Consider the following 13,254-nt stretch of genomic DNA (forward strand, 5'->3'; position numbering starts at 1 on the left):
AAAGTGAGAATCTGTCAAAAAAAAAAAAATTAGTTTCAGAGTTCCAAATATTACCACTCCTGTCTCAAATTAGGTTTAAGGCACTCCTGTGAACAGGCAGATTGTATAGGCATAAATTAAGATGTCATTTCCCTAGAGAGGCTAAGAAACAAATACATTCAAGAAATATTTGATGAATTAAAGGAATGAGATGAAGATATCTGGAGAAAACGACTCATCTATCCTCATTCGATCCAACATTCTTTCTGCACACATTGTGTCAGGCAAGATGCTCAGTATCAGACACAGAATATAGGAAAGTACAAGTAACCAGCTGGGTGTGGCCACTCATGCCTATAATTGCAGCACTTTGGGAGGCCAAGGCTGGGGAGGACTGCTTGAGGCCAAGAGTTTGAGACCAGCATGGACAACAAAGCAAGACCCTCATTCTCTACAAAAAATAATTTTAAAAAGTTTTTTAAAAGAAAGTACAAGAAGAAAGTACACGTAACCTTTCACAAGTTACAATGTTTTATTGTACTTGTAAATAAACATATTGTACTTGTAAAATGCCTGTAGTCACAAGAAGCCTGTTTTCCCTTATAATGAAAAGTTGGTTAAAACTGGATTCACCAAATCTCACAGAAGAAAAAAGTACACACACTGAACTTTTTAAAAGTTTTTTATTTTGATTCTGATGGCTGGACAAGGTATGTACATTCTAAAACATCTTCTTAATCCCTAAACAAGTGAAATTCTACTTACTTATACATAAAAAGACAAGGAGAAAAGGTCATGATTGTCTAACAGGGAACATGAATCCCCAAATAAATTATCTTACAAAAATATCATACTTGCTTTTCTACTTTTCACTACTGGTAAAAATGAAAAAAATAATTCACATTAAAATAAAATCTGTAGCGGCTGGCATAGCAAGACAATTATTTTTACATATTAAAGTCCTTCAAATAAATATTTTACACACAAATTTAAGTTTTCAAAAAAATAGGTTAAGTATTTATCCTATATTTTTTTTGGTCTGCTAAGAGACCACTTATCAAACTGACATTAAACTGGACTGCAGCTCATACTCTGCAAAGAGTAAAATGCCCGTCACAGGCAGGTTGGATACACACATGTGCATATTACATACATATGAAATGGCTAACACTGCTGTGCATACTACTTCCATAAGTAGTTTTACCCTGTAAAAATACTGTAGCCTATACTGAGTCAAATTGCAATGAAAGAACAAAAGGTACTACTTGCCTATTATAGACACTTAGTCAAGCATTTAAAAAAATACAAAAATTGGCCTGGTGCAGTGGCTCAGCCTATAATTCTAGCACTTTGGGAGGCCGAGGCGTGTGGATCACCTGAGGTCAAGAGTTCGAAACCAACCTGGCCAACATGGTGAAACCCCGTTTCTACTAAAAATACAAAAATTAGCCAGGCGTGGTGGCAGATGCCTGTAATCCCAGCTGCTCAGGAGGCTGAGGCAGGAGGATCGCTTGACCCCAGGAGACAGAGGTTGCAGTGAGCTGAGATCACACTACTGCACTCCAGCCTGGGCGACAAGAGCGAGGCTCCGTCTCAAAAAAAAAGAAAACATTATAATGTTTTGGGGACTTAAAGATTATTGAAGATGGGATAAAAGTCCACACTGCTTACAAATACCCGAACATGGAAAGCACAGTCAACACATTCATGTGGACAGCACATGAACGGATGTATTAATACATTACACAGCTGCTTCTATCTGATCTATTCCTCTTGTTTTATTCTAAAGAGTTACATGGACTTGGATCCTTTATGATGATTTAAAAAATAATATTACATTAAGTTTTCCTGGTCTAATAACCACTTTAAGAAGTAGAGTGGAAGGGTATAGAACTTTCTATATTTTCTCATACTTGTAAAACCAATTTGATTTTTACTGTGATGTGATATTTAACAGTATGCTAAGAATAAAAATGACTGAATTACATGATTTTGTCCACAACATTCAAGTCTCTTTTTGCTAAAATATTACAAAATGAATCCAGTAAACACCTTCCATTTCCAATGGCCTAAGTTAGAGATGAATTCAACTTTTTTTTTTTTTTTTTTAAGCAATTAGAACTATGCTGGGCTGAGGACAGCTAATGTTAAACCCTAAAAACAAAAACCAAGCATCCAAACATCTAAAACACTAACACTTTCCATCCAGGATAGAAAAATGAGCATCCAAAGTAAAGAGAACCACATGACTGATCAAGTAACCAATCAAAAACCACTTCTCTGTTATTTGAACTTATAGTTACTCGAAGCTTGAAGTGTCCACCTTCATTATTATTGGAGGTTCCTAGAGTCACGGCTTCAATGTCAAATGTGACAGTGGACCCAGAAGTAACTGCGGGTAACTGATTCGTCATTTCTTTTCCATTGACAAAAACTGCACCTAAAATGTTAAGGTAGAGTCATTTACGTGTGAGCAATAACTAAGAGATCTGAAATAGTTTCTAGATTACTGGTAACATAGCTCATTTCCTAATTCAGAATAAAAAAATCTGGAATGCCAACTAGACATAGATTTTAGAGTTCTGTCCAGGGCTCTACTATTCCAGCAGACTATGAGTTGCCCATATCAATGTCATGAAAAGAAACTTGACAGTGTTACAAAATTACCTCCTGTGAAATAGAAAGACTGTTTCTTATGGAATAAACAAGAAAGAATCTTGTTCTACCAAATTCTTGACTCACCAACTTTTTTTTTTTTTCTGGAGGTAGAGTTTCACTCTTGTTGCCCAGGCTGGAGTGCAGTGGCATGATCTGGACTCACTGCAACCTCCACCTCCTGGGTTTAAGCAATTCTCCTGCCTGAGCCTCTGGGATTACAGGTATTGGCCACCAGGCCCAGCTAATTTTTGTATTTTTAGTAGAGATGGGGTTTCACCATGTTGGCCAGAATGGTCTCGATCTCTTGACCTCGTGATCCACCCACCTCAGCCTCCCAAAGTGCTAGGATTAAAGGCGTGAGCCACCGTGCCCAGCCAACAACACAAAATATTAACATGTCTTGCCAGTGAATTTTTTTTTTCTTTCTTTTTTTGAGATGGAGTCTCACACTGTCGCCTAGGTTGGTGTGCAGTGGCACGATCTCGGCTCGCTGAAATCTCTGCCTCCTGGGTTCAAGCGATTCTCCTGCCTCAGCCTCCCAAGTAGCTAAGATTACAGGCTCACACCACCACACCCAGCTAATTTTTTGTATTTTTAGTAGAGACAGGGTTTCACTATGTTGGTCGGGCTGGTCTCGAACTCCTGACCTCATGATTCGTCAGCCTCAGCCTCCCAAAGTGCTGGGACTAGAGGCGTGAGCCACCACGTCCGGCCTCTGGCAGGTGATTTTTAAAGAGCAGTAGGGATGTAGACTGAATGATTTATTGTTTGTAAAGAGTTTAGAACAATGCCTGGTACATAGCAGTCATATAAATTATGTCATTAAGACCAAAACTTTCAGCCAGCCATGGTGGCTCACACCTGTAATCCCAACACTTTGGGAGGCCAAGGTGGGAGGATTGTTGGAAATCAGGAGTCAAGACCCACCTGGGCAACAACTTCTCTTTACAAAAGTAAAAATAAAAAAAATTAGCCAGGCATGGTGGCATGCACCTGTAGTCCCGGGTACTCAGGAGGCTGAGGAGGGAGGATGGCTTGGGCCCAAGAATTTGAGGCTGCAGCAAGCTATGATCATGCCACTGTACTCCAGCCTGGGTGATGGAGTGAGACTTCAAAATAAAAAAAAATAAAGCCGGGCGCGGTGGCTCAAGCCTGTAATCCCAGCACTTTGGGAGGCCAAGACGGGCGGATCACGAGGTCAGGAGATCGAGACCATCCTGGCCAAAACAGTGAAACCCCATCTCTACTAAAAAAATACAAAACCGCCGGGCGCGGTGGCTCACGCCTGTAATCCCAGCACTTTGGGAGGCCGAGGCGGGCGGATCACAAGGTCAGGAGATCGAGACCACCATGAAACCCCGTCTCTACTAAAAATACAAAAAATTAGCCGGGCGCGGTGGCGGGCACCTGTAGTCCCAGCTACTAGGGAGGCTGAGGCAGGAGAATGGCATGAACCCAGGAGGCGGAGCTTGCAGTGAGCCGAGATCGCGCCACTGCACTCCAGCCTGGTGGACAGAGTGAGACTCTGTCTCAAAAAAAAAATAAAATAAAATAAAAAATAAAAAATACAAAACCTAGCCAGGCGAGGTGGCGGGCGCCTGTAGTCCCAGCTACTCGGGAGGCTGAGGCAGGAGAATGGCATGAATCCAGGAGGTGGAGCTTGCAGTGAGCTGAGATCTGGCCACTGCACTGCAGCCTGGGCGACAGAGCGAGACTCTGTCTCAAAAAAAACAAAAAATTAAATAAAATAAAATAAAATAAAATAAAATAAAAATAAAAATAAAAATTAAAAAATTAAAAAAAGAAAAATACCTAAATTTTCTCATCTCCTACTATAAATGTATGAAACTGGAACAGATTCATATATTACTATAATAATTCATGTATTTCCAAGAGAATGACAGTTATTTATCTCTTACCATTTGTACTAATGCACACAGCTTGATCCCGCTGCAGAGAGTCATATCCATCCTGTTTTTCTGCACACACTCCTATGCTGTCTCTTCTGTCTGGTTGTCCCACAGTTTCAACTCTGTAAATGAAGTAGAAAGGTCATTTCATACTTTTAAAATATAACATGAATGATACCTAACAGCCACTAGCTTAAAAAGAGCAATCTCACCACAATTGTTTTTTTTCTAAATAGTAACAGCAACCACGATTGAGTTCTTGCTGTACTCTAGGCACTGTTTTAATTATTTTATATCTATCTATCATTCTCACAGCAACCTATGAGGTAGACGCTATTTTTTTTTTTTTTTTTTTGAGACAGAGTCTTGCTCTGTCACCCAGGCTGACGTGCAGTGGCATGATCTTTGCTCACTGCTACCTCTGTCTCCCGGGTTCAACCAATTCTCTGCTTCAGCCTCCCAAGTAACTAGGATTACAGGCACCCACCACCACACCCAGCTAAGTTTAGTTTTTTTTTTTTTTTTTTTTTTTTTTTTTGAGACAGTCTCGCTCTGTCGCCCAGGCTGGAGTGCAGTGGCCGGATCTCAGCTCACTGCAAGCTCCGCCTCCCGGGTTTACGCCATTCTCCTGCCTCAGCCTCCCGAGTAGCTGGGACTACAAGCGCCCGCCACATCGCCTGGCTAGTTTTTTATATTTTTTAGTAGAGACGGGGTTTCACCGGGTTAGCCAGGATGGTCTCGATCTCCTGACCTTGTGATCTGCCCGTCTCGGCCTCCCAAAGTGCTGGGATTACAGGCTTGAGCCACCGCGCCCGGCCAAGTTTAGTATTTTTAATAGAGATGGGATTTCACCATCTTGGCCAAGCTGGTCTTGAACTCCTGACCTCGTGATCCCCCCACCTCGGCCTCCCAAAGTGCTGGGATTACAGGTGTGAGCCACTGCACCCAGCTGGTAGGTGCTATTTTTAACATACCCATTTTACAGGTGAGGAAAATGAGGCACGAAAAGAAAAAAAGATGAAAAATGGCTAAATAACTTGACCCTGATTACCTGGCTGATGACTGGTGGAACCAGGACTCAAACCCAGGCATTCTGACTCTAGAATCAATCAATCAATCAATCAATCGATCTACCTACCTACCTACCTACCTACCTATCTATATTTTCGAAACGGAGTTTTATTCTTGTTGCCCAGGCTGGAGTGCAATGGCACGATCTTAGCTCACTGCAACCTCTGCCTCCCTGGGTTCAACCAATTCTCCTGCGTCAGCCTCCTGAGTAGCTGGGATTACACGGATGCACCACCAAGCCCGGCTAATTTTGTATTTTTAGTAGAGACGGGGTTTCACCATGTTGGTCAGGCTGGTCTCAAACTCCTGACCTCAAGTGATCCGCCTGCCTCGGCCTCCCAAAGTGCTGGGATTAGAGCCACCGCGCCTGGACTAATTTTGTGTTTTTAGTAGAGACGGGGTTTCACCATGTTGCTCAGGCTGGTCTTGGAACTCCTGACCTCAGGTGATTCACTCTCCTTGGCCTCCCAAAGTGTGGGGATTACAGGAGTGAGCCACCTTGCCCGGCCTAGAATCTGTATTCTTAACCATTTGTAGCCATGATGGCACATTTCTATTTTATATTCTAGCTCTAGACACATAATTTGTCATAGTTGACATTATAATTTACGTTAACTATTGCTGCCAGCGCCTAAATCTTCCATATGAGAATCTGCAATGATTTGATTACTGTTTGTTAAGTATATAAAGCATTTAAAAAGAACTATTATAATCCTAAAAAAATCCATTATGGTTATGAAGACACTATTCAAGCTTGAAGAACTTTTTTTTTTTTTTTTTTGAGACGGAGTCTTGCTGTGTCGCCCAGGCTGGAGTGCAGTGGCCAGATCTCAGCTCACTGCAAGCTCCGCCTCCCAGGTTTACACCATTCTCCTGCCTCAGCCTCCCATGTAGCTGGGACTACAGGCGCCCGCCACCTCACCCAGCTAGTTTTTTGTACTTTTTTTTTTTTAGTAGAGACGGGGTTTCACCGTGTTAGCCAGGATGGTCTCGATCTCCTGACCTCGTGATCCACCCGTCTCGGCCTCCCAAAGTGCTGGGATTACAGGCTTGAGGCACCGCGCCCGGCCCAAGCTTGAAGAACTTTCTATGTGGCAAGTTTAAGCTTTTCCTTTTGTGTTTTCATTTCAGATGTCAATAATTCATGTGCTCTTGAAATAGGAAATGTACAGATCCCTATTGCCAACATACCATTCTCTCCATCCAGAAAGCCAACTTTGCAAGGAGAAAAAAAAAAAAATAGTGTGAAACAGAATGTGGCTTTTCCAAAGACAGATGTGATTATTTATAGTCAATGTGGCCTCAAAATGTCATTGATCATGAAATGGCAAACATGCAGGATCAAAATAAATATTTGGGTAGGTTTCTGAAGTTATTTCACATCTGAGCAGTCTAAAGAAGTATGGGAGGAGAAGCCAGGCGTGGTGGCTCACGCCTGTAATCCCAGCACTTTGGGAAGCTGAGGCGGGCGGATCACAAGGTCAGGAGATCGAGACCATCTTGGCCAACATGGTGAAACCCCGTCTCTACTAAAAATACAAAAAATAAGCTGGGTGTGGTGGCGGGCACCTGTAGTCCCAGCTACTTGGGAGGTTGAGGCAGGAGAATGGCGTGAATCCGGGAGGCAGAGATTGCAGTGAGCTGAGATCACGCCACTGCACTCCAGCCTGGGTGACAGAGCGAGACTCCGTCTCAAAAAAAAAAAATGTTTTATGGGGAGGAGGAAGACGTCAAGAGGAAGTCTCAGCCCTTGTTCTCCCACAGAAACACCAATTTAACATATACAAACCCAAATACTTTCATGAGAATTCCAAAATCTAGTTAAAAAGTTGCAGTACCCGGCTGGGCATGGTAGCTCACGTCTGTAATCCCAGCACTTTAGGAGGCTGAGGTGGGCGGATCATTTGAAGTCAGGAGTTCAAAATCAGCCTGGCCAATATGGTGAAACCCCGTCTCTACTGAAAATAAAAAAATCAGCCGAGCGTGGTGGTGGGCGCCTGTATTCCTAGCTACTCAGGAGGCTGAGGCAGGAGATTCGCTTGAACCCAGGAGGCGGAGGTTGCAGTGTGCCAGGATCACGCCACTGTACTCCAGCCTGGGCAACAGAGCGAGACTCTGTCTCAAGAAAAAAAAGAAAAAAAAAAAAAAAAAAAAGGTTGCAGTACCCCAGATGAGCACAAAGCCAAGCAGAGCAAACTGACACAGGTAAGAATAATTTTGATTTTCCCCATTAACCCCTCCCCCAAGCCAGCACAACTCAGGGCCGGGCCAGAACACCTGAGCTTATGACTTCTCCCTCAGGAGGGAGGGAGAATAGCAGAGCATGGCGACTGGTGTTCCGGCTCTCCAGAGGGCTGGCTGCGACTCGTTTCTGTCTTGCCTCTCTTGGAGCACTGATGGAGCTAGCAAATTGTGGATCCCTGAAGGTTGCTGAGAATAAGGAAAAGAAGTGGGCTACAGCTTGCTGCAGCCAGCATGACTCCATGAGGTCAACAAGATCTGGAGAAGGGGCACAACTTGAAGTTTCAATATCAGGAGAGCGAGACAGTGGAATGTGCATCAGGCTCTCTAGCTTTTCAGAAGACTGCCTGAGGGACTGGTAGCTTTCTCACAAGACTTGAACTGAGAGGGAGCCAGCTACTTTGGATACCTGGTGGCCACTGAAGATGAGAGTGGGGTGGCTTGCTGCTATAGAACCAAAGAACTTGTAGTGCCACAGACAGACACCAGAAGGAGCAAGAAATCACAAACTTCTGAAAAAGAAACCACCTAGCCTCTTGAATATAGAAAATGTAGGCAGAGGCCCAGAGAAATCATACCTGCCAAAAAAGTTTCAGAGGCCCCCAGAACATCCAGCTGGGCTGACTGGTGAAGGTGACTGATCATACAGAGACTTTCCCAGCACAATGCTAGTCCATAAACACTGGGAGAGATAGCCATTCTTTTTAAATTTTTTGAATTTTTATAGAGATGGGGTCTCACTATGCTGCCCAGGTTGGTTTCAAATTCCTGGGCTCAAGCAATCCACCCACTTCAGCCTCCTGAAGTGCTGAGATTGTGGCTCCCAAAGTGCTAGGATTACACGTGTAAGTCACCATGCCCAACCTGATACTATTCTTTCAAATGCGCAGGCCAGGCCGGGTGGCTCATGCCTGTAATCCCAGCCTGTTTTATGAAAATTATTAATAAAGAAGTATAGAAGGGTCTATATTTTTAATATTCTGGACAATTATTTTGAGAAGAAATCTGGACAAAAATGACCTCAAAGAAGTCTAGAATGTTGCTAGGCACAGTGGTGCATGCCTGTAGTTCCAGCTACTCAGGAGGCTGAAGTGGATCACTCGAGGCTAAGGGTTTAAAGTCAGCCTGGACAACACAGCGAGACCACGTCTCTTTAAAAAAAAAGGATTTGATGCGATGTTGCAGAATATAGCTATTATCAGTAAGTGGAGAATTTTAGAAACCTCTTACAAGCACCATTCAATTTCCTCTTTCTCTGAGTTTGACTACTTTAGATACTTCATGTAAGTGGAATCATGCCGTATTTGTCCTTCTGTGACTGGCTTATTTCACTTAGCATTATGTCCTCAAAGCTTATCCATGTTGTAGCATACGACAATCAACAAATGAATGGGAAACAATCCAAAAGAAAAACAGGCCAAGTATATATAGTCAGGCAATTCACAGACATGCAAACCAGTATGACCAAGAAATTCATGAAAAGATTTATTGGCCGGGCGCGGTGGCTCAAGCCTGTAATCCCAGCACTTTGGGAGGCTGAGATGGGCGGATCACGAGGTCAGGAGATCGAGACCATCCTGGCTAACACGGTGAAACCCCGTCTCTACTAAAAATACAAAAAAATTAGCCGGGCGAGGTGGCGGGCGCCTGTAGTCCCAGCTGCTCGGGAGGCTGAGGCAGGAGAATGGCGTGAACCCGGGAGGCAGAGCTTACAGTGAGCTGAGATCCAGCCACTGCACTCCAGCCTGGGTGACAGCGAGACTCCGTCTCAAAAAAAAAAAAAAAAAAAGAAAAGAAAAGAAAAGATTTATGACCTCACTGAAAACTAGGGAAAATAACAAATACAATGAGATACTATTTCCCACCTACCCAGATAAAATTTCAAGAAGGACCACCCTTACATACTTCAGTAAATGGCAATTCTATCCATCTAGTTACTTAGTCCAAAAACCCTGAGGTCATACTTGACTCTTTTCTTTCTCACTTCCTACAAACAATCTGTCAGTAAATCCTGTCAGCTCTTCCTTCCAAATATATCCAGATTCTGACTGGAAGCAGTGGCTCATACCTATAATTCCAACACTCTGAAGGCTGAGGTAGGCAGCTCAGGAGTTCAAGATCAGCCTGAGCAACATGGTGAAACCCTGTCTCTACTAAAAATACAAAACTTAGCCAAGCATGGTGGCATACCCCTGTAATCCCAGTTTCTAGGGAGGGTGAGGCAGGAGAATTGCTTGAACCCAGGACCCAGAGGTTGCAGTGAGCTGAGATCGTGCCATTGCACTCCAGCCTGGGTGACAGAGTGAGACTCTCTCAAACAAACAAAAAACATATCCAAATTCCGACCACTTACCATTACTTCCACTGCTCCATTCTGGTCCGAGCCACCATTGGGTCTCACCAAGATGATTATTACATAGCTTCCTAACTAGTCTCCCAACCTGTATCTGTACCTCTTTACAGGCTATTTTTTACACAGCAACTAAAATGACTTGCAAAATGTCAGATCATGTCATTCATTTGCTCAGTATCCTCCAATGGCCTCTCATCTCACTCAGAGTCAAAACAGAGTCCAAACAGTCCAGATGGTTAAGATTTGAATCTCAGCATCACTATTCATGATCTGTGTAACCTCAGACAAGTTGTTTATTTTTATTTATTTATGTTTTATTTGAGACAGAGTCTCACTCTGTCACTCAGGCTGGAGTGCAGTGGTGCGATCTCAGCTAACTGCGACCTCTGCCTCCTGGGTTCAAGCGATTCTCTTGCCTCAGCCTCCCAAGTAGCTGGGATTACACAGGCGCACGCTACCACACCTGGCTAATTTTTGTATTTTTAGTAGAGATGAGGTTTCACCATACTGGCCAGGCTGGTCTCAAACTCCAGACCTCATGATCCACCTGCCTTGGCCTCCCAGTGCTGGGATTACAGGTGTGTGCCACTGCGCCCAGCCTAGTTGCTCAATTTTTTAAATTTTTCTTTTTTTTTTTTTTCCCAATACAGATAAGGTCTCACTGTGTAGCCCAGGCTGGTCTCGAACACCCCAGCTCAAGTGATCCTCCTACTTTGGCCTCCCAAAGTGCTGGGATTACAGGCAGCCTCCACACCTAGTTATTAATTTTTAATTTTTTGTAGAGACGGTGTCTCACTAGTGGGATGCCCATTTCCCCTACCATGCTGGGAAGCCCTCCAGGGCAAGACATGTCTTAACTACCTTCAAGTCCCTGATCTCCAGCCAAGAGTGGGCCCAGAGGAAGCCCCAAGCCCCACCCAGAGGGGATGGGCCCGCCCATTATGTGAGGAGCCGGGAGCAAGGTAGTGGTGCAGACACGGAGACCAGGGTGGTCTCAAACTCCTGGGGTCAAGCAATCCTTCCATCTTGGCCTCCCAAACCACTAGGATTACAGCCATGAGCCACGCAGCATGGTCTGGTTGCTTAATCCTTTCATGTCTGTCTCCACATCTAAAAAACATGTCTGACTCATGAGACTGTAATAAGGATTTACAAGCATTAACTTAGTTAAGTACTTGGAACTGACACGTAGTAGGGCTCAAAAAATCAATCTGGCTGATATTATTTTGCATAGTTTAACTTTATGAATGCATGAGAAGTCACATACATAGGATGACCCCTGGAACTATGAAAACTGATTTAGTTTTACTTGGTGAGGCTATTGAGCCTTTTGTCAGGGAACAATAATGATCTCTGTCATGGTACCTTAGCTGGGCAAAATGAAAAAAAAAAAATTCTGTATGTGGTATCAAATGTCCCCCTTATAAGTGGGCATAGGTGACCTCTAAAAGAGGTATTTCCTTCAGGAATTAAACAAGAAATATACACAGCCTGTCCAAAACAAAATCCTACTTTTCTTTCTTTTTTTTTTGAGACGGAGTCTTGCTCCGTCGCTCAGGTTGGAGTGCAGTGGTGTGATCTCAGCTCACTGCAACCTCTGCCTCCCGGGTCCAAGCGATTCTCCTGCCTCAGCCTCCTGAGTAGCTGGTACTACAGGTGCGTGCCACCATGCCCAGTTAATTTTTTCTGTTTTTTAGTAGAGACGGGGTTTCACCGTGTTAGCCAGGATGGTCTCGATCTCCTGACCTCGTGATCTGCCCGCCTCAGCCTCCCAAAGTGCTGGGATTACAGGCGTGAGCCACTGCACCAGGCAACATCCTACTTTTCCAGGTTTCTCTTCAACTATACTCCCTGTCTCTATTAACCCCATCCAGACTCAGTTCTTGGTGTTCTCTGCATTTTTTTTTTTTTTTGAGACAGAGTCTCACTCTGTTGCCAGGCTGGAGTACAGTGGTGTGATCTCGGCTCACTGCAATCTCCGCCTTGTGGGTTCATGCCTTTTTCCTGCCTCAGCCTCCCAAATAGCTGGGATTACAGGTGCACAACACCATACCCAGCTAATTTTTGTATTTTTAGTAGAGACGGGGTTTCACCATGTTGGCTAGGATGGTCTCGATCTCCTGACCTCGTGATCTGCCTGCCTTGGCCTCCCAAAGTGCTGGGATTACAGGCATGAGCCACTGCGCCCAGCCATGCATTTTCTCTACCTCCATAACTTTGGTTCCTGCTTTTCTGGCCCCAGCAACTGTACTTTCCAGCTCTACTTGAGATAAAGACTTCACCAATTGTTGATCTAGAAGTAACCTTTCCTTCTTCTATATTCCACCGCAGTCTGCATCTTTCTTACATTCATTTACAAACTGCTTATTTGCTATTGAGCCAAAGGTTCTGCTGTTTTTTTTTCTCTTCAACTTTGCATTCCCTACAATAGCAGGTACTAGCAGGTACTATAAATACCGCCTGAGTGGAATAAGTGTGTACAAAACAATCAGCTTCATGCAAAGAGAAAAGATTGGAGTTAATCAGGAGAACTGTCCTTACATTTTAGAAAAGTAGTTTTGGGCTGGGTTCAGTGGCTCACGCCTGTAATCCCAGCACTTTGGGAGGCCAAGGCAGGTGAATTGCTTGAGCTCAGGAATTTGAAAGAATAGCCTTATTATTCCTTTGATTGCCCACCTAATGTTAGCAATGAGAGGTAGGTAACACAGTGGTTAAGAGCACAGACTGGAGTTAGACTGCCAGGATTTGAATCCTGACAAGCCACTTAGTCTCTCTGCTTTTGTTTTTTCTCTGTAAAAGAAAGATAGTAACAGCCTACCTCCTAGACTATTAGGATTAAAGAAGGCTGTTAGCACCTAAAGCACCTTCCCTCTTTCTTTAGAGACCGGGTGTCACTGTCATCCAGGCTGGAGTGCAGTGGCACAATCTTGGCTCACTGCAGCTTCTGCCTCCTGGGCTCAAGTGATCCTTCCACCTCAGCCTCCCAAGTAGCTGGGACTACAGGCGCATGCCACTTGTAACGGCAGGCTTTCTCTCTCTCTC

At 44.0% G+C, this 13,254-nt stretch overlaps 1 protein-coding gene across 4 annotated transcripts in view; it reads right to left on the reverse strand.

Moving 5' to 3' along the window:
* Positions 1-643: 643 nt before the first annotated feature.
* CRLF3 (cytokine receptor like factor 3) overlaps positions 644-13,254 on the reverse strand; it is a 53,551-nt gene continuing 40,940 nt past the window's right edge. For all 4 annotated transcript variants that reach the window (XM_030923061.1, XM_030923060.1, XM_030923063.1 and 1 more), the window contains exons 7-8: positions 4,557-4,669; positions 644-2,419 (exon numbers count right to left, since the gene is read on the reverse strand). In XM_030923061.1, coding sequence (XP_030778921.1) covers positions 2,163-2,419; positions 4,557-4,669 — 370 coding nt within the window. In that variant the 3' untranslated portion in view covers positions 644-2,162. The remainder of the gene's footprint in view (positions 2,420-4,556; positions 4,670-13,254) is intronic.

This window comes from Rhinopithecus roxellana, chromosome 19 (genome assembly GCF_007565055.1).
Source record: "Rhinopithecus roxellana isolate Shanxi Qingling chromosome 19, ASM756505v1, whole genome shotgun sequence".
Taxonomy (NCBI): Eukaryota; Metazoa; Chordata; class Mammalia; order Primates; family Cercopithecidae; genus Rhinopithecus; species Rhinopithecus roxellana.